The sequence below is a fragment of the Amphibalanus amphitrite genome, unplaced genomic scaffold (assembly GCF_019059575.1).
Source record: "Amphibalanus amphitrite isolate SeventyFive unplaced genomic scaffold, NRLGWU_Aamphi_draft 000897F_arrow, whole genome shotgun sequence".
NCBI classification, from domain to species: Eukaryota; Metazoa; Arthropoda; class Thecostraca; order Balanomorpha; family Balanidae; genus Amphibalanus; species Amphibalanus amphitrite.
Genome location: NW_024882391.1, coordinates 221,107 through 243,433, shown reverse-complemented (window position 1 = coordinate 243,433; position 22,327 = coordinate 221,107). Strand labels below are relative to the sequence as shown.

General features: G+C 49.3%; 1 protein-coding gene across 1 annotated transcript; it reads right to left on the bottom strand.

Moving 5' to 3' along the window:
• Positions 1-1,006: 1,006 nt before the first annotated feature.
• LOC122367806 (suppressor of cytokine signaling 7-like) lies at positions 1,007-20,171 on the bottom strand. The gene is made up of 2 exons (XM_043341223.1): positions 19,919-20,171; positions 1,007-3,196 (listed from the first exon to the last, which is right to left on the bottom strand). Exon 2 carries the CDS (start codon positions 3,181-3,183, stop codon positions 1,657-1,659), a length of 1,527 nt encoding a protein of 508 aa, XP_043197158.1. The 5' UTR covers positions 3,184-3,196; positions 19,919-20,171; the 3' UTR covers positions 1,007-1,656.
• Between the last annotated feature and the right edge of the window lie 2,156 nt (positions 20,172-22,327).

The following is a 22,327-nucleotide window of genomic DNA, read 5'->3' as shown; positions in this document are numbered from 1 at the left end:
TTCGAGCGCACGACCTTTGGATCACGGTGCAAGCATCCTAACCACTACACTACCGCGGCGGCGCAGCGGCCGGCGGAAGGGAGGCTGCGGAGGCATGGGGGCTTTTTTACGCATTTTCGGAAAAACTAATGGGTTTATTGAAAAACTGGTCTTAGATAATTCAAAGAAAAATGTCTCGTCTTTCCGATGATGCACTTAGTTTTGTGCTAGCTCCAACAGAGTTTGTTCGACAGCACTTCAAAAATCGCCCATTTACATGGGACTCCAACGGGGCTTCAAGACTTGCCCCCAGATGACGTCACAAGCTGACGTCACGATCAGGTAGAATCGCCGGACGACCCTACCTGGTATATAGGGCCTTGGTCTCAAAGAAAAGAGCCTCGCTGGAAATGTCGCAGTATTTTGGCGCCATCTATTGTAAGGTGATGAAACCGCGAGATCTGGAGCAGTACGCTTGGTGACGGTAGTGAACGGCCCAAGGCCATGTATGTATGTAAGAACGGCCATATAACATGGGCCATGGCCCTGGCCCTTTGATCAGCCCTGACCTCGACGGACGGTTTCTGCATCTCTAAACAATGCAACTATGCCACCTAAAACCCGGTGATATAAGTAAAGATCTTGTGCTTATCGGCATCAGCATGAAAGAGGTAACCATCGGTCAGTGCCCGGCGCCTCCTCCATCCCAAGCTACTCTTCAGCTGGAACCAACCACAGTAACGTTCAGCTAGAGCTGTCCCTGTCCCTGTTCGTATTAGGTCACACATTTCGACTTTGATTCACTCTACTTCTTTTCACGTACTGGTCGGTCTACGAGGGGGCTCAGCTGGTCTTGGGGAGATTGTTACCTCCGAAGTTCGGAGCTGGGAGCAAAATTCAAAATTCTTGCAGATAAGAGAAAACCAGACTGCAGAAGATCAAAAGGTGAAGCTGTCTGATCTGCATAAATTACGGCCGAGGGAATAAGTCAGCTAAAATCAAGATAACCGAAACAGCGACATGAACGTAAGGTGTGAACAGTATATTTCTTGTTCAGTTTGCTCATTTCGAAACAAGCCATAAGTGTTGCTCGCAATCCACGTCGCTGCTGTACAACACAGAATTAATCCAATGTACAGATTGAAATTACGGAAGGCTTGAGTAAAGCTTGAAATCACATACTTCAAAACATTTTACACACTCCCAACTCATTCATACACACGGAATTAATCATGTTCCGGAAGGCCAACTGCAAGTTATTCGTCCAAAACATTTGCAAGCCATTCTGCCACATTCGCATATCACCAGCACAATATGTGGTAGGTATCCGTGATTAACGCACCGCCTGCGATGCAGAACCGAGCCAGCACATTGCAAAACACAGCGCAAACAGCTAACATTCGTACACGAAAACAGGTTACATCAAATATAGGGCTCTATATTCGCGGCCACGCCGCACCAGGATTGTACCTGGACCAGTCTTTACGCGCTTGCGTTAGGGAAGCCATCACGGGAGGCGCCACGGTTAGTCACCGCACCGCGCGTCTGCACACTCGCGGCAGGAGCCGCGTGAAGGACATCTCAGTACGCCGGGCACGCCGGCAAAAGTCAGTGTATCGACACTCTGGCCGGCCTCTGGCCCAGCTGTGATCAGTTTATCAGCGCCGGTGGTACACGTTAGTCGGGTAGTTCGTAGCGGTGCACGCGCACCCGCTGTTTGTAGTGGTACTCCATGAGGAACTGCCGGAGCGGCCGCGGCAGCCGCAGCTGGTTGATGCCGTCGTAGTTGATGCACGAGACAATGGCGGCGCGGCACAGGTGCGTCAGCGGAAACACGAACGTCCGATTGAGCGGCCGCGTCAGCATCGGCTCGAAGAACATGCAGCAGCTGGGGTCCTTGTAGTGCTCGATCAGGCCCGTGACCGTTGACGACGCGTAGACGCCAGGGTCGTGCGAGTCGAAACTGAAGTTTTTGTTCCACTGTTCAATGCGCGCGTGCAGCGAGCGGCTGTAGCGACGGAAGCTGACCGAGAACAGGTACTCCTCCTGTGCTGAGTCGCGCAGCAGAAACGTACCCTCTGGCTTGTTGTCGAGGAGTCGCTCAGCCTCGTACCGGTCCATCTCGCCCCAGTAGAACGGACTGTTGACGATGCGCAGCAGGTCCGGTACCAGACAGTGGATGTAGTCGACTGTTGTGTGCACAGTGCGCTGCACCAGCGAGCCGTCCGTCGCCAGCTGGGCAAAGTGCGAGACCAGCAGCTGCGACTCGGCGTGCGGCAGCGCCACCGCCGCCGGCGGCGGCGGCTGCGGCGCCGGAGCCTGCTGCTGCTCGGCAGCGCTGCTAACCGCCACCACTGCCGACGCCGGCCGGCCCAGCCCCACCTCGATACCCTCGGCGATCTCCCGAGCACGCTCCTGTCGGGCGCGCTCGTCGAAGTCGTCGGTGGGGTACTGGTCAGGGTTGAAGCGCGTCAAGTCGATGATGGGCTGCCGCGGCGGGTCGGAGCCCGTCGACAGTGCTGGACTCGAGCCACGCAGTGTCGCCGACGCCGCCGGTTCACGACCGCCGCGTGTTCGCGAGCCTCGCGACCGGGCCAGTCGCAGGGCGCGCAGTGTCCGCCGGATGCGACCCTCCCTCTTGGTGGCGACAGCTTTGGCCGTGGCAGCGGCGGGGACGGCGGAGGAGGCGGTGGCGGAGGAGCCGGTGGCAGCGCCGGCCGCAGCGCCGCCCGAGCTCCCACCGGACGCGCTGGAATCGGCCGCTCTGTCAGCGGCAGCGGCTCGACAGTGGAGACACAGCTCCCCGGCAGCCGGCGTGTCCGCCTCCAAGGCGACAGGGGCCGCGGCGGCGGCGGCGGCGGGGCAGTGGCAGTGCTGGCGGCCCAGCGCCTCTGCCGTGGCCAGTGTGCGGCCCACCGTGCCGTAGATACCCTCCACAGGTCGGCGTCGCGGCGGCGGAGAGCTGCCCACCGTCTGCACGCTCACCTCACGGGACATATCTGGACGCTCGAGAGGCGGCAGCGCCGCGGTCGGATCGCAGCGGTGCGTGGAGTCAGTGGCCGGCGGCCGCTCGGCGTCGGTCGGCTCCGGGCTGAGGTCCACCGTCGCGTCGGCGTCCGCTACACTGCCTCTGGATAGGGTGCGACTGAGGGTGTGCCCCAGGTACTGGCGCGCTACAGTGAGCTGCCGCTTCAGGCCGCTCATGCTGGACAACTTCCTGTCAAAAAAAAAAAAAGAGGACTGGTTACCGAGGTGGACCCAAACAGCTGGTCTGCATCACAAACATGGCTCCAACCGCTGCACTGGGGAGAAGTGAGCTGTAAGATGTGGTGGCACAATATAACAGCACAGTGCAGTCAGGTCTTCAAGAGGGAAGACATCAAATTATAAACCTTTGCAGAATAGGGTGAAAGTCGATACCTAGCTGAGCCAGCCACATGCAAAAGTCCATTACATGTATGTACAAGACATGTCAGCAAAAGACCATATTCCACTTTCCAAATCCCGGCATGTGGGTAGCAAAAAGATGCGCCCCGTAGAGGAGGGGGGGGGGCGCCCCTTGCCTTTTTCCGCAGATACTTTCCAAACTACTGCAGATATTGTCACCAAACTTTCAGGACCCCTCCACGCATCAATTTTACACATTGTGACCAACAACTTTTCCAAAGGCTATGATATGTTGGCCACAAATGACGTCATGTTCTGCCATTTTCGACCAAAAAAAAAAGGTTTGCCGGAACGGAAGAGCTGTTAGGCCTACAGCTTTGGAGATGTACCGCGAGTAGCTGAGTTGCAGCAGTTTAGTAGGGATACGCCCCTCGTATACGCCCCTCGGCTTTTGGGCCGAGCTTGTTTCGATACTGTTGGGTGTGGCCGCTACGCAACGCAATACAAGAAAACTTGGCTAATCTAACTTCTCTGCAAGATATCGATACATGGTGCCCCGAGTGAGGAGAACACAGAGAAATGATCAGCAAATTCATTGTCGATAAGCTAGAGAAGTGCCAAGGGTATTCAGAGTGAAACTACGCAGCAAAACGATTGGATATTTTTGTGACGAAAGTGACGCAGAGCATCAAAGCAATTCAAGCCGATATTGAAGGTTATTTTAAAAGCAATTCAAGACGAAAGCAGGCTCAAAAGCAAGAGGTAAGCAAAAAAAAAAAAAGATTGAAATACTTTCCATGTGATAATGCCTCTCTATCCACCACCTGAGAAATTTGATTGTAGAGCACCAGAGGATTGGCCAAAATGGAAGGAAAGCTACAAAATGTTTAGAACTCTACATCGATTGGATAGAGAATCTCAGGAATATCAGGTTACCTCACTGCTGTATCTCATGGGAATGCCAGACAGTGGTGAAATTCTCGATTCGTTTGGACTAACTGAAGCTGAAAGGGCCAACTTCGAAGTAGTGATGGACAAATTCACTGCATACTTTCTGCCAAAATCCAACAGTTCAGTGAAAAGGTCACAGTTTCATCAACGAAACCAGCATGAAGGCGAGACAGTCGATGAATATGTCCGAGCGCTGTAGTCAATGGCCCAGAGCTGCGGCTTTCAGCAGAAACGCGACCAGATCAGGGACAGATTCCTTGTTGGGGTCAAGGACACTGGTCTAATCGAACGACTTGCCCTTGAAACAGACCAGGAGCTGGATCACCTGATCAACTACGCAAAGGAATATGAAGCAGTGAAAAAGGCTGTGAAAGAGAAATCAGAAGAAACAAAGCAAGCTGATGCTGTGCAATGGTCAAAGCCCAATCTGCAAAGCAACAAAAGACACTACCATCCAGATAACAGGAGAAACAACCAAGAAAGCAGAAACCAAAGACAGCAAGGTGTTGGCACTCGTCCAAATCTTCAGACAAACCAGACAATGACTAGGAACGTGCAGGGAGCACACGACGCAGGCAACAGAAACCGGTACCAAGCTCCCCACTGGGAAACCAGTGGCAGAATGTGCAACTTCTGTGGCAGGAGTCATCGTCTCGGCAGAAACAACTGTCCTGCGTACGGAAAAACATGTGCAAGATGCAACAAGATAAATCACTTCCCAGAAGTCTGCCGAAGCGCAGTACCTCATCAAGTGGCAGAAGTTCAAGCTGGAGAAGCAGAAGCTGGACATGCTGAGTCTGATGCATATTTGGGGCTCATTGAAGAAATGACTGGCTGCACAGAAATGAAGAAAGAGATGGACAAAGCAGAAGTCAGTGCAGTGGAACATGAACAGAACTCGGGGATGGTCATGCTGAAGATAGGCAAAGCGGAAGAAGAAATCCTGATGAAAATAGACACTGGAGCAGACGTCTCTGTCGTCAGCCATGACACGCTCAAAAAGCTGAATCTGGCTCACAGAATGCAAACAGCGAACATCAAGTTGAACAGTCCCGGTGGCCAAGTGGACGTGCTAGGCAAAGTTGTCACGAAACTGAAGTCTCCAAATGAGGAAGTCGCAGACGTCGTGCTGTATGCTACACACAGCCTCGTCCGCCCGCTGCTAGGCAGAGAAGACTCACTGAAGCTAGGACTGGTAAAGCTTCTCAATGAAGTGAACATTCCTAGTGAGCTGTTTGCCAAAGAAGTTGGACTGTGGAAAACAACGCCGGTCAGCATCACGCTGAAAGACGGAGCTGTGCCCTACGCCGTGGTGACAGCACGCAGAGTGTCACTGCCGCTGCAGCAACCCGTCAAAGAAGAGCTTGCGCGCCTGGAAAGCACCGGTGTCATCGAAAAGGTCAGCGAACCCAGCGACTGGTGTGCGCCGATCGTACCTGTGCCGAAACCAAATGGCAAAGTCAGACTGACTGTTGACTTCAAAAAGCTGAATGCCTCTGTGAACTGTGAAGAGAGAACGCTACGAGCTGCCAACCTTCGTGGAGCTGAGCAATGCCGTTCGAGGATCTGACACCTTCAGCAAGCTGGATGCCACCAGTGGTTTCTTTCATCTCCCGCTGGCAGAGAAGTCAAAGCACCTCACGACGTTCCTGACGCCGTTCGGACGGTACCGCTTCAACCGCCTACCGATGGGAATCACCCTGGCTCCGGAAGTGTACCAACGCAAGATGGCAGAGATGTTGGACGACCTACCGGGAGTCGTATTCTTCCAGGACGACATCATCGTGCCCGGCAAAGGCAAAGAGCATGACGAGCGCCTCTCTGCAGTCCTGCAGCGCATCAAAGAGACTGGCATCAAGCTCAACGAATCGAAATGCGAATTTCGCCGAAGAAGTGTGGCGTTCCTGGGTCACCGCCTATCTGCAGCTGGTGTCCAACCCGACAAAGAGAAGCTCAGAGCTGTGCAAGACATGCCACCGCCAGAAAACGTTCAGGAATTGAGATCGATGCTGGGTGCCATCAACTTCCTGACGCGCTTCGTGCCCAACGCTCAAAGCATCATGGGACCTATGCATGACCTCCTGAAAAAAGACGCCGAGTGGATCTGGGATCACCCTCAGCAAAAAGCTTTCGAAGACATCAAAAAGAAGATAGCCGAAGCAGGAGTCCTGGCGTATTTCGACCCGAAGTTGGAGACTGTGGTGTCTGCAGATGCAAGCTCCTATGGCATTGGAGGCTGCCTCATGCAAAAGAAAGATGGTGAGCTACGACCAGTTGCATTCTGTTCACGCCGACTGACCAGTGCCGAAAGCAAATACGCACAGATCGAGAAAGAGTGCCTGGCAGGAGCGTGGGCGTGCGAAAAGTTCCACGGATATCTTACGGTCTTCAACGATTCTCACTGCTTACAGATCACAAGCCGCTAGTGCCGCTCATCAACGCCAGAGACATCGCTGATACGCCACTCCGCTGTCAACGTCTACTGATGAGACTGGCAGCCTACGCTGGAGAAGCTGTCTACACGCCAGGCAAGCAGCTGCTCATTGCTGATCTCCTCTCACGCAAACCCGTCAGTGAACAACACTCGTCCGACGAGGACGTGGCGGAAATCGAAGCCCATGTCAACGCCATCATGTCAGCCTTGCCCGCAAGCCACGGCAAGCTTGAAGACATCGCGCAGCAACAACATCAAGATCGAAAGATCCGTCAGGTCATCAACTTCACTGAAATCGGATGGTCATCTCCTGTCCATCCTGACCTGCTGGAATTCTATTCAGCTCGTGGATACTTCAGCGTGTCCTACGATCAAACCAGCAAACCTCTACTGATGTACGGGTCACGGGAGCCGAATTGTCATCCCTGAAGACATGCAACGTGAAATGCTACGAAAGATTCACGACGACGGACATCTGAGTCTGGTCAAGTGCCGACAAAGGATCGCCGAGTCAGTCTGGTGGCCTGGTATCAACGGCCAACTGAAAGCATGGATCGACCGCTGTGGGTTCTGTCAAGCACACAGACGGCGGCAGCATGCAGAGCCACTCCAGCCCACCGAGCTCGCCGATGGCCCGTGGAATACAGTGGGGGTAGACTTCGCTACCTATGAGGGCCGGACCTTCCTCATCGTCGTTGATTACTTCAGTCGCTGGTTGGAAATTCTTCACATGACGTCAACCACCAGCGCAAGCACGATCGACCGACTCAGGGGTCTCTTCGGACGCTTCGGAATCCCAGAGATTCTTCGTTCCGACGGTGGACCGCAATTCTCTTCTCAAGCCTTCGCCGACGTCTCCAAAACGTACGGCTTCAAGCACATCATGAGTAGCCCTCACAACCCGAGAAGCAATGGAGCTGTCGAGCGTGCTGTTCAGACAGCCAAACGTATCATTCAGCAACCGGATCCGACGCTGGCGCTTTTGGCATACCGGAATACTCCACTGGAAGTCACTGGACACAGTCCAGCACGCCTGCTCATGGGACGCAATCTGAGAACCCGACTACCAATTCATCCGGTGCACATGAAGCCGCAATGGCCTGACTTCATCGAACTTCAGCATCATCATCATCTGCAAAAGCTTCGTCAAAAGGAGGGATATGACAAGAGGCATGGCGCAGCGCTCCTCGACCCTCCATCAGTGGGTGATGACGTTCGTGTGCGTCATGACGGCGAGAAACACTGGAACGGACCAGTGCGCGTCATCGGACCAGCTACGCAGCCAAACTCATTCATCATTCCGTCAGCTACCACGCAAACGCCTGTCGTCCGTAACCGACGTTTCATCCTTCCGATTCCACCCGATTCTCGCCCGAGTCCAGAATCCAGATGCTGCTCTTCCGCCAGTTACCCGACCAGCATCCCGGGACATCGCTGCCCCACAACCATCTCGGAGCTCACCGCTGAGTGCATCACCGCAAAGTGCACCGTCGTCCTCGCCGCAATCGCCTCCGGCATCGTCACAAGCACCCGAGGAACCCGAAGAACTGCTGCCAGCAGCCGAGCCGCCGCCACCGCCTGCTCAGCCTGCCCAGAGAACGGGTACAGCACCACCACCAGCAGCAGCTCCAGCAGGAGCAACAGCAGCACCGGGCGAGCTTCCGCGATTCACGCGCAGTGGTCGTCGTGTGAAGCCCACAAAACGTGCGGACTATCATTATTACTAAAGTGGTGCGACACGTTAAAGTTTTGGAACCTGACATTTATTTTTCCCGCTTAACCCGCGCCCGGCTGGGGGTCCTGGATTTCCACGCCCTGCTGGGGGGTGTTTGAACACCCCCCTTCTAACTCGGCTCCTGGGCCACGTAGCGATACGCCGAAGGCGGCGTTCAAAAGAGCGTCAAAAATAATGAGGAAATCACTTCGGTCAATTTTTTGGTCAGGTCAAAGGTCAGGTCACCAGAGGTCATTGAAGGCAAAATTTCGCCGATTTCCAGGTCGAATGTCGACAATTTCCAAGAAGCCAACGTATAACTCGGGAACCAATAGAGTTACAGCGCCGCGGAAAAGCGCATTCGATAGCCCTATTAACGCCCTTTCTGAGTAATTCTCTCAGATTTGACCTAACGTCAACGGTTTTGCCTGCAGGGGGCAAAAACTGCAAAAATAGCCGATTTTTTCGGAAACAGTTTTTCTGCAATAACTTTTGACCCAAGCCTTGTACGAGCTTACTTTTACCGGCATCGTGTTCCTCTCGTCAAGACGCATCGAATGAACTATAAGTTGACCTTGAAAGGTCAACTTGAAAATTTGACCTCAGGTCAAGGTCACGACCTGAACGGAAAGGGTCATGTTGCATATCAGTCGATCCGTATCGTCGAGCTGAACACATCTAAGGCGTTTTCAACGCTCTAGCATGCCTCTATCAAAAGTTATTTGCGAAAAACTGTGAGATACCATTCGTGACCCAAGATGACCTCAGGGCATAAACAGGGGTCAGGGACACCATTTCCATGTTCAGTGTGTCTAAACCACTTGTAATTCAGTGTTTGGGAGTGTTTATAATGGCTTTCGTCCAAAAGAGGCGCATTTCAATTTTCTCCCATTGACTTATAATGGGGAGGTCGCAAAATTGACCTGACCTTAGGTCATCGATATCAAAATTCTGAGATATACATTTTGTACATGCTATTGCTCTTAGCAATCGCTGAAAGTTTCAAAGCGATCAGTCACTCGGTGTAGCTATGACAGACATTGAAACTTTTTATGAGGTGAGGTCACTTCAAGTGGCCTGGTGACCTGACCTTGAATGACCTTGGTCTGAAATTTTCACAACATATGTAGAATTGATGTATGATAAGGTGTACCAAAAACGGCGGCGCGCGTTTTTGAGATATTCGCGAAAAACCACAAAGGGGGGTGTTCAAACACCCCCCCCCCCCAGCAGGGCGCGGGTTAATTTGCATTACGCTTAGCAAGCTTGTATATTTCATTGTGCGCTCCCGCCTGACCTGCGCGTCAATTGAAAGGGGGGAGGTGTACCGCGAGTAGCTGAGTTGCAGCAGTTTAGTAGGGATACGCCCCTCGTATAGGCCCCTCGGCTTTTGGGCCGAGCTTGTTTCGATACTGTTGGGTGTGGCCGCTACGCAACGCAATACAAGAAAACTTGGCTAATCTAACTTCTCTGCAAGATATCGATACCGGAGATACAGAAAAATATTCAAGACATTCAAGACATAGAAAGTTTAGAATTAGCAGGGCTATAACACTGCTATTTCGGATATTTTTCCCCATTTTTACCCCAAAAAAACAAAAAGGCAATGTTTGGATATTATATAAAAAATCCCCTGCCAAAAGAAACTTCGAAAATCAGGAATACCTATATGTTATAGTCCCTATCGTTTTCCATCGACATACTAAATTTGAAATCGATACCGCTTTTTGGCCAAGTTATGGCGAAAAAAAAACGTTCAAAATTGATGACACCAAATTTATAAAAAATAATTTTTAGCAATTCTAGACCATGTAGCACAAAACGAAGGCTACAATTAGACTCCCCGTGACGAGGTGCATCGAATCGATAGGTACCCATTTTATGCAAAAATATCAACTTTGAACTTTGTCCTTATTTGACCTGACCTTGACCAGAACATAACCCAAACTGGCCCCAAAAGGTCGCCTAACCCATATAACCGCATTTTCATGCAAAATGGACTGTAAAACATGTATCACATCACACATGACACTAGTTCATTTTGTGACCCTCAAGTGTGACCTGACCCGAACCTCAAATAGCAAAATATGTGTTTGACAAACAAGTCTCCATCGATGATTTTCAACATGTCCTTTACTCGATTTTACAACACAATTTATAGAATGCCTGTAAATGGTGAAAAATGGACCATTGATCTGACTTGTGACGTCATCGTTTAGAACTAAGTCAATGAAATCAGGCCACAAGGTCGATCCCAGGTAGGGTATCAAACGCCGTTCAAATTTGGAAAATCGGCCCGTAACTTTACGAGATCTTAGGAGGGGGGCGAAACTGCGGTAAAAGTATACATTAAGTCCAAGTGACTGTTAAAAGATATAGTTTTCATATTCTTACATTATTTGACATCCTGAATCCAAAAATGATACTTATATGTCCTGGAAATAAAAGGAAAACATAACCATACCTGACCTAACCTTACCTATTTACCTACAACCTACCTACCAACCTACAACCTACAAACCTACAACCTAACCTACAAACCTACAACCTACAACCTACAAACCTACAACCTAACCTAACCTAAAACCTAAATTTTTTGCTGTTACATATTTGTATCAACAGCGTCACAATTGTCCACTTGGACCTAATATATACTAATACCGAAACTGCCCCTGCCCCCCTCCCCATCAATGGCAGGGTCCGCCGATAGCCCTACGGGGCGTGGGTTTAAGGAGGAAATGAATGCACCGAACACTGCACATTAGTATACAAATATATACATAAAACAACAGACTGTACAATGGTATTAAAATACATCTACATTTTTTATTAGATTATCAACAACACCCGGTGAAAGTGAAAGGAAGCGTCCAATTCCTATGTAGAAAAGCACATATAAGAATGCTTTCCAACGGCATCACTCTTCTCACAACTTATCCAAGCAGTTTGTGTCTCAGATGTAACCGTAAATTACCGGGGTGACAATGATACCCGGGGTGACTTTGATCATAGACCAATTTCGGGCCTCAAATGAGCATTTAGCTACTGTGAAGTGAATTTGCTATGCCAATGATTAAATAAAGCAATGAAGCATTATAGCAGACACTTTGGGTCCCAGTTAGAATAATCATGTTGATGTCACAGCTTGTTTTTTTGTTGTCATTGGCATGAAGTATAAATTCGCTAGCATCTCCAGCAATAATAATGGTACAGATGAGAAAGACCCAGATAAAGAAAGATAAAGGAAAGGCTTCGATACTGATGATGGAGGATGAGCATTGAGCTGCTCTACTCAGTGGTAATTGGAGCGTCAATGGGAAGTGAAAAAGACAATCGACTGGGAGGGGCATGAGCAGTGTGGCAAGCATTCCCACAGCCATAGGCGTCGCCAGAGATTTTCGGTTGGGGGGGCAAAATCAACTTTTGTGTTAAAACTTGGCGGTGTTTCACGGGACGCTGCTATCAAATTGCGCGAGCTGACGTCACACTTGTGGTAGTGTTGGAGCAATGGGCCTGTTGATGTTTCCATGGAAACCCAATTTGACACGTGTAAAAGCAGCGTGCTGCTATCACGGGTGAAACAGGGCCCTTGCCTTTCCCCAGTCTTTACTCACTCGTTTTACATATCATTCGACGCGCAATGGTGCGAGGAATCCGATGGTGACAAAGGTTTCCTTCTAGCTATGACATGTAATTTTTACAGAAAAATTCGAAATTTTGAAATTCCATGACAAAAACGACTGGTAGAATTATAACTAGTATATAGTGGCTGCGATTGCCGACGCACTGCAGAGGGCCCCTGTGCAGACGCTCGACTCTAATGATCATTACCCAGAAAAAGGTGAAAAACGCTCCATTCAATCGGATCACCCTGCTAAAACCTCCATTCACGCATGCATGCAGAGGTTTTACGTGAAATGCATAGGACTTATCCCAGCCGCCGATCGTAGCTAAGTTGGGCATTCGGCGGAGAGTGAATGTCGGAAGTGTGAATCGGAAGTACCTAATTCATCTTTGCTCTAGTGAGAGGAAGTGTTTTGTTCACTCGAGTGTGAACAAAAGTTTCTCGTTTTTCGTGTGAAGGGAAGCGCTGCAAACGTGCACAAAAACTGTTAAACGGAACCAAAAGTTACGCACGGCATAGCGGCAAGGGATCCATCAGAGATAGGTTTGGAACTTCCAGGCCATTTCAGGCCACTAAGGGTCAGTGCTGACTCTCAGAAGCATGCTTAGGGTCCCGGAGATCGGCGTGGGTCACCTCAAATATTTACGTGTACGTGGTGCTTTAGGGCTTTCCGAGCCCAAGGTGGGGCCCTCAGAAGCCAGTGTGGGCGGCGGGCGCTAAGAGACTAGGCCCAGGGTGAGCCTGGAGCCCTCGGATAACAGTGTGAACCCTCGGGGTCTGTGTCGAATCCCTAAGGACCCTACGTAGGGACATAATAAACATGGTGTTGCGGACCTCAGAGGGACACGTGAGCTGTGACCCCTCAGATGCCGGCTTGGGGTTAGCAAGGTCTGTCGCCTCCAAAGTTTGACTGAACTATCAGAGGCCAGTTAAGGTTCTCAGAAATGTTCGAACTTCGAAGGCTCGAAGATCCCTGTATGGGCCCTAAGAGAACATGGACACCAGTGGAACTTTCAGAGGCCGGTTTGGGCCCTCTGAAAGCTTCTTTAGGGCTCAGTGGAGCTCCTTAGGAGCCTTTGTTTAAAGCAAGCTCATGAGCCCTGCGACACTTGTACGGTACTTGAGCCTGTCGCAGACATTTGACGAGAGTTGAGAAATGCCCCTAAGATTTCGTTTCACGCTTTGAACGAAAATTGTGTCAGCACTCCAAAACTTATGAAAATCAGCTGTAAAATGTCATAAAGAACGAACTAGGAACATGGAATGGATCGCAGCATTGACATTTCCGAGTCTTGAAGATTTTGGCGACTGCGAGTCAGACTCTGGTTTGAACTGCACGCTCCAACCGAGTCTGACCTCACAGGCATTCTCAGAAAGGTACCCCCATTTTTTCCCCGACTCCAAAATCTCATCGGATCTGTATCGATCTCAGGGGGGTGCCCGGTCCGAGGTTGGGGGGGCAAGCTGCCCCGCTTGCCCCCCCCCCCCCCCCGTGGCGACGCTAATGCCCACAGCCACCAGCAGACAAAGTGTGATGTAGAACAGGTAGCCTGTGGCTTAGGACATCTGTGACTGCTACTTAATCTTGAAGTCAGAGGTTAAAGTAGCCAATTTTGCTACTTATAGCTCTGTAATGTGAGTTTAGACCCAGAGCATGCAACTTTATTTTAATACCTCAATGATTCATAGTTTTGCTGTAAAATGTTTGAGTTTATGTCAAGCAAAGCCTTTGCTTTTATTTAAAACATGTAAGTTTATCACACAAACCCCTTCTGAGGGCTCCTATGGCACATATAAGGTGATTTTAATGTAGTGATCATAGTCACCCCGACCTCTGGGTGAGAATGATCAATTTTTTTGTTAAAAAATAAAATATTTATGATAAATTTCAAGACATTTATTGTACTCAGTTAGATAGAGAATTGTCCAATTGGTATGATGAAACAGTTTCCAGAGTGAAATCTCAAGTGATATAGGAGATATTGTACCATACTGGTCAAAAGTGATACAAAGTCACCCCGGTTTACGGAATTTAAGCAACCACTGGAGTACTATTATATGGTGACCTTTGTATTTCAGGAAGGTGCTCAATCGCCCCCATAACCCCCAATTTTCCACCTGTGGTTGTACTCTAATTAGGTAGGTACTTAATTTGCCATAGTAAAAGTTTTTATCCTACTCTCTAAAAAAACAGTAAAATACCTTATTTTCACATGTTTTGAACAGAGTGGAAAAAGTATATGCTTTAAATGAGTTCCCTGGATCCGCCAGAGAATACAGCTGGCCAAAGGACAACACTATTCGACCGCCACCCTTGCAGCCATTCTATAACTCAGGAACTACTGGACCGATCGGAACGAACGAAACACCATTCGAATCAGGAGGTACGATTTTATCAGCCGTTTCGAAGCTCGTGACCCCAGGTGACCTCGGTGACCTCAAGAGGTCAACTCGGCATTGACGCCTATTGCAGCCATTCTATAACTCAGGAACTACTGGGCCGATCGCGACGAAAACACCACCAGTCGAATCAGCGTATGCAATTTCATCAGCCGTTTCGAATATGGTGACCTCAAGTGACCTCGGTGACCTCAAAAGGTCAACTTTACGTTTTCGCCTATTGCAGCCATTCTATAACTCAGGAACTACTGGGCCGATCGTGACGAAAACACCACCAGTCGATTCAGCGTATGCGATTTCATCAGCCGTTTCGAATATGGTGACATCAGGTGACCTCGGTGACCTTGGGAGGTCACATGACCGCTGTGGCCTATGGCAGCCATTCTATAACTCAGGAACTACTGGGCCGATCGTGACGAAAACACCACCAGTCGATTCAGCGTATGCAATTTCATCAGCCGTTTCGAATATGGTGACCTCAGGTGACCTCGGTGACCTTGGGGGGCCACATGACCAATGTGGCCTATGGCAGCCATTCTATAACTCAGGAACTACTGGGCCGATCGTGACGAAAACACCACCAGTCGATTCAGCGTATGCGATTTCATCAGCCGTTTCGAATATGGTGACCTCAGGTGACCTCGGTGACCTTGGGCGGTCACATGACCGCTGTGGCCTATGGCAGCCATTCTATAACTCAGGAACTACTGGGCCAACCGTGACGAAAACACCACCAGTCGATTCAGCGTATGCGATTTCATCAGCCGTTTCGAATATGGTGACCTCAGGTGACCTCGGTGACCTTGGGAGGCCACATGACCAATGTGGCCTATGGCAGCCATTCTATAACTCAGGAACTACTGGGCCGATCGTGACGAAAACACGACCAGTCGATTCAGCGTATGCGATTTCATCAGCCGTTTCGAATATGGTGACCTCAGGTGACCTCGGTGACCTTGGGAGGTCACATGACCAATGTGGCCTATGGCAGCCATTCTGTAACTCAGGAACTACTGGGCCGATCGTGACGAAAACACCCCCAGTCGATTCAGCGTATGCGATTTCATCAGCCGTTTCGAATATGGTGACCTCAAGTGACCTCGGTGACCTTGGGAGGTCACATGACCAATGTGGCCTATTGCAGCCATTCTATAACTCAGGAACTACTGGGCCGATCGTGACGAAAACACCACCAGTCGATTCAGCGTATGCGATTTCATCAGCCGTTTCGAATATGGTGACCTCAAGTGACCTCGGTGACCTTGGGAGGTCACATGACCAATGTGGCCTATTGCAGCCATTCTATAACTCAGTAACTACTGGGCCGATCGTGACGAAAACACCACCAGTCGAATCAGCATATGCAATTTCATCAGCCGTTTCGAATATGGTGACCTCAGGTGACCTTGGTGACCTTGGGAGGTCACATGACCGTTGTGGCCTATGGCAGCCATTCTATAACTCAGGAACTACGGGGCTGATCGTGACGAAAACACCACCAGTCGATTCAGCGTATGCGATTTCATCAGCCGTTTCGAATATGGTGACCTCAGGTGACCTCGGTGACCTTGGGAGGTCACATGAACGTTGTGGCCTATGGCAGCCATTCTATAACTCAGGAACTACTGAGCCGATCGTGATGAAAACACCACCAGTCGATTCAACGTATGCGATTTCATCAGCCGTTTCGAATATGGTGACCTCAGGTGACCTCGGTGACCTTGGGAGGTCACATGACCGTTGTGGCCTATGGCAGCCATTCTATAACTCAGGAACTACTGGGCCGATCGTGACGAAAACATCACCAGTCGATTCAGCGTATGCGATTTCTCTAGCCGTTTCGAATATGGTGACCTCAGGTGACCTCGGTGACCTTGGGAGGAATGGCTGCCATGGGCCACAACGGTCATGTGACCTCCCAAGGTCACCGAGGTCACCTGAGGTCACCATATTCGAAACGGCTGATGAAATCGCATACGCTGAATCGACTGGTGGTGTTTTCGTCACGATCGGCCCAGTAGTTCCTGAGTTATAGAATGGCTGCAATAGGCCACATTGGTCATGTGACCTCCCAAGGTCACCGAGGTCACCTGAGGTCACCATATTCGAAACGGCTGATGAAATCGCATACGCTGAATCGACTGGTGGTGTTTTCGTCACGATCGGCCCAGTAGTTCCTGAGTTATAGAATGGCTGCCATAGGCCACATTGGTCATGTGACCTCCCAAGGTCACCGAGGTCACCTGAGGTCACCATATTCGAAACGGCTGATGAAATCGCATACGCTGAATCGACTGGTGGTGTTTTCATCACGATCGGCCCAGTAGTTCCTGAGTTATAGAATGGCTGCAATAGGCCACATTGGTCATGTGACCTCTTAAGGTCACCGAGGTCACCTGAGGTCACCATATTCGAAACGGCTGATGAAATCGCATACGCTGAATCGACTGGTGGTGTTTTCGTCACGATCGGCCCAGTAGTTCCTGAGTTATAGAATGGCTGCCATAGCCCACATTGGTCATGTGACCTCCCAAGGTCACCGAGGTCACCTGAGGTCACCATATTCGAAACGGCTGATGAAATCGCATACGCTGAATCGACTGGTGGTGTTTTCGTCACGATCAGCCCTGTAGTTCCTGAGTTATAGAATGGCTGCCATAGGCCACAACGGTCATGTGACCTCCCAAGGTCACCGAGGTCACCTGAGGTCACCATATTCAAAACGGCTGATGAAATCGCATACGCTGAATCGACTGGTCGTGTTTTCGTCACGATCGGCCCAGTAGTTCCTGAGTTATAGAATGGCTGCCATAGGCCACATTGGTCATGTGACCTCCCAAGGTCACCGAGGTCACCTGAGGTCACCATATTCGAAACGGCTGATGAAATCGCATACGCTGAATCGACTGGTGGTGTTTTCATCACGATCGGCCCAGTAGTTCCTGAGTTATAGAATGGCTGCAATAGGCCACATTGGTCATGTGACCTCTTAAGGTCACCGAGGTCACCTGAGGTCACCATATTCGAAACGGCTGATGAAATCGCATACGCTGAATCGACTGGTGGTGTTTTCGTCACGATCGGCCCAGTAGTTCCTGAGTTATAGAATGGCTGCCATAGGCCACATTGGTCATGTGACCTCCCAAGGTCACCGAGGTCACCTGAGGTCACCATATTCGAAACGGCTGATGAAATCGCATACGCTGAATCGACTGGTGGTGTTTTCGTCACGATCAGCCCAGTAGTTCCTGAGTTATAGAATGGCTGCCATAGGCCACAACGGTCATGTGACCTCCCAAGGTCACCGAGGTCACCTGAGGTCACCATATTCAAAACGGCTGATGAAATCGCATACGCTGAATCGACTGGTGGTGTTTTCGTCACGATCGGCCCAGTAGTTTCTGAGTTATAGAATGGCTGCCATAGGCCACAGCGGTCATGTGACCTCCCAAGGTCACCGAGGTCACCTGAGGTCACCATATTCGAAACGGCTGATGAAATTGCATACGCTGAATCGGCTGGTGGTGTTTTCGTCACGATCGGCCCAGTAGTTCCTGAGTTATAAAATGGCTGCCATAGGCCACAACGGTCATGTGACCTCCCAAGGTCACCAAGGTCACCTGAGGTCACCATATTCGAAACGGCTGATGAAATCGCATACGTTGAATCGACTGGTTGTGTTTTCGTCACGATCGGCTCAGTAGTTCCTGAGTTATAGAATGGCTGCCATAGGTCACAACGGTCACATGACCTCCCAAGGTCACCGAGGTCACCTGAGGTCACCATATTCGAAACGGCTTATGAAATCGCATACGCTGAATTGACTGGTGGTGTTTTCGTCACGATCAGCCCAGTAGTTCCTGAGTTATAGAATGGCTGCCATAGGCCACATTGGTCATGTGACCGCCCAAGGTCACCGAGGTCACCTGAGGTCACCATATTCGAAACGGCTGATGAAATTGCATACGCTGAATCGACTGGTGGTGTTTTCGTCACGATCGGCCCAGTAGTTCCTGAGTTATAGAATGGCTGCAATAGGCCACATTGGTCATGTGGCCTCCCAAGGTCACCGAGGTCACCTGAGGTCACCATATTCGAAACGGCTGATGAAATCGCATACGCTGAATCGACTGGTGGTGTTTTCGTCACGATCGGCCCAGTAGTTCCTGAGTTATAGAATGGCTGCCATAGGCCACATTGGTCATGTGACCTCCCAAGGTCACCGAGGTCACCTGAGGTCACCATATTCGAAACGGCTGATGAAATCGCATACGTTGAATCGACTGGTGGTGTTTTCGTCACGATCGGCCTAGTAGTTCCTGAGTTATAGAATGGCTGCCATAGGCCACAACGGTCACGTGACCTCCCAAGGTCACCGAGGTCACCTGAGGTCACCATATTCGAAACGGCTGATGAAATCACATACGCTGAATCGACTGGTGGTGTTTTCGTCACGATCAGCCCAGTAGTTCCTGAGTTATAGAATGGCTGCCATAGGCCACATTGGTCATGTGACCGCCCAAGGTCACCGAGGTCACCTGAGGTCACCATATTCGAAACGGCTGATGAAATCGCATACGCTGAATCGACTGGTGGTGTTTTCGTCACGATCGGCCCAGTAGTTCCTGAGTTATAGAATGGCTGCAATAGGCGAAAACGTTAAGTTGACCTTTTGAGGTCACCGAGGTCACCTGAGGTCGCCATATTAGAAACGGCTGATGAAATCTCATACGCTGATTCGACTGGTGGTGTTTTCGTCGCGATCGGCCCAGTAGTTCCTGAGTTATAGAATGGCTGCAATAGGCGTCAATGCTGAGTTGACCTCTTGAGGTCACCGAGGTCACCTGGGGTCACGAGCTTCGAAACGGCTGATAAAATCGTACCCCCTGATTCGAATGGTGTTTCGTTCGTTCCGATCGGTCCAGTAGTTCCTGAGTTATAGAATGGCTGCAAGGGTGGCGGTCGAATAGTGTTGTCCTGGCCAAAAGGGTATTAGTATATATTAGGTCCGAGTGGACAATTGTGACGCTGTTGATACAAATATGTAACAGCAAAAAATTTAGGTTTTAGGTTAGGTTATGTTGTAGGTTTGTAGGTTTTAGGTTTTAGGTTGTAGGTTTGTAGGTTGTTAGGTTAGGTTGTAGGTTGGTAGGTTGCAGGTAAATAGGTAAGGTTAGGTCAGGTTTGATTATGTTTTTCTTTTATTTCCAGGACATATAAGTATCATTTTTGGATTCAGGATGTCAAATAATGTAAGAATATGAAAACTTTATCTTTTAACAGTCACTCGGACTTAATGTATACTTTTACCGCCAAAAGTTCAACAGTTTGAGTTCGAACACAAATGCAACCACCATGTCACAATAGAAGTTAGCTTGCATTTCAACGAATCAATAAAAAGGCACTACAACCAGACACGAATCCTTACCAGTAGCCACTCCAAGTTAGAGTGAGATCAGCTGGAAAACGACGACCTTCGATATCCAACTACAACCTCCCTGACACACCTATGAATGGTAGTGTCAAAGTCACAAGCCCAATCATCCTTCAACTATGTCAAGCTAAGAAAACGTTCAGCAATCGCAACAATTAATGAAGTTGCTCAAAGTCACAAAATACGTCCCATCTTCCCACTACATAAGTACACAACCAAGTGAAAACAAAGATGGCGACGTACTGTCTTGCAATACCAAGTACTTGTATTCTGAGTACTTCTACTTTAAAGGTAACTAATGACACTTTTCTTAGTTTTCCTGGTAAAATAATCAAAAATATCATCGAAGGCCCTTGATAAAATAAAATAAATTTATAACTAGGTTCCCTTAGTAGCAGACGACACAACACTAAAAGCAAGTACCAGTACTTTTATTAGTGACGGGAAAAAATCTAAGAATTGCAACCAGTAAATTAAATTTCAGCTGCAACCCAACGATAATTGGTTTAAATGATTGATAAACCACGTTAATTCCCTCCTATGCAGGGTTGTGCTTGACTCATGAGTCGAGTCAGAAATTTGACTCAACTCTGACTCAAATGAGTCACGTTTGAGTCGAGTCGGATAAAATGTTGAGCTGTTGAGTTGAGTCAGAGTTGAGTCGGACAAAAATATTAAGGTGTTGAGTTGAGTCAGAGTTGAGTCAGTAAAATAACTTTTGACATTGAGTTGAGTCAAAAACATTTAGGAACATGAGTCAGCTGACTCATCTTTCTAGAAACAATATATATATACCTATATATAAGCTTTTCATCCCCCCCCCCCCTTTAACAACTTCCCAGCTAACAGGAAACGTTAGTACAACGTTGTCACAACGTCGTGTTTCGGTAAGTTGCGAAATTACGTTTTAATTACGTTGTAGCAACGTTCTGAACGTTGTGAAGCCATGGTTTGGTCCGAAAGTTGTCGTAAAACGTTGTGACAACGTTTTATTGGTACGTTTGAGCAACCGCGCACTTGCAACATTATATTTTGATAATGCATGGTGACATATAAGGCCATATAATGCATTTCCTTTGACTTTCAATGCGCATTTTCAGTTTTCATCGTTAAATTTGACATGTTTTAACACTAGGACTGTTCACGTTGTCAGCTGGTGGTCGCCAACACGTTGTTAAACGGTTTTTCACAACCTTGACATTATACATACTTATAGGTATACTATATATTTAATTGCCCGGTCCGAACACCATACCAGACATTATTCGGTCGCTTTCCCAAGGGTGTTTTAAAATAATGTCCGAACGAAGTGAGGATATTATTTTATCGAAAATAGCGTCCGAACGGAGTGAGGATGCTATTTTCGAAAATTGCACGAATGAAATGAGTGCAATTTTCGCATTGAATGTGCGAGCCTGCGAGCACATTCAATGAAAACACCCTTGAGAAAAGCGACCGTATCATGGCTGGTATAGTATTCGGACCGGGTAATTAAATTTATTATTGTAAATTTTTGGCACCGAGCACCAACGCATTGTGAGAAATATCGTTTCCATCTGCTCTGAGCGGCTAACCGGCGACACTCATTATTTCCAGCGACGGGAAGCGCCCCGTCAGTCGGCCCGGAGGCCAAGGCCGACCAACCAGCGGCGGCTCGCTCGGTTCCTATCTCGCTGACCTCCACCGTTCGCCCACAGCAAAAACACTCGGCGAGGGTTAGATCAGATAATGGGTTGACGACACACCAAGGGCAAACGACTGTCAGAGAGGTATAAAACGGGCGCCAGACGCAGCAGCGACACACTCACACAGTCCACACCACACTCAACAACATCCACTCTCCAACACTACACTGGACATGCACACGTAAGTATAAGAGAACGGGCGGTCTGCCCCAGCCAGCTCTCGGGGAGCTGCGCTGCTCTATGGGGACGAAGGTAGCTGACCTTCCTCTTTCAGAAAGTCCGTCTGACAGGGACTTGGTCATCCACTCGGTATGAGGTTGTACGGTTAAGTTTTATCGTTTTCGGCTTGTCATTTGGTTATCCCTTTCGGCCCCTTTTCGATGACCATACACAAATGTCCGGTCTTATTTAGCTAACTTATGTTTCAGCCTGCCTGCTGTCGTGGAGCTGACGAGAAAGGCCATTGGCACGACTTGGCAGCTGCAGACTGTTCCTTCGGCACTTCCGGCTTCTTCATCAGCCTGCTCGAGTGCGATAGCAGCTCGTGCAGGACTGATTTTCGGACTCTCTCGGTTCTTCATATCGGCCTGCCCGATTGCCTTAGCAAACCCTGCAGAACTGATTTTCGGCCTTGTTGGTTTCAGTTTCATCTTTCGGCTCATTTCAATATATCTACTTTTTGTTCATGTCTGTGTGCTGGTGGAATGGATAGTGTTAG

Bases quoted from the DNA above. Each gene is read 5' to 3' on its own strand.
- LOC122367806 (XM_043341223.1), bottom strand. From the start codon at position 3,183: ATGAGCGGCCTGAAGCGGCAGCTCACTGTAGCGCGCCAGTACCTGGGG.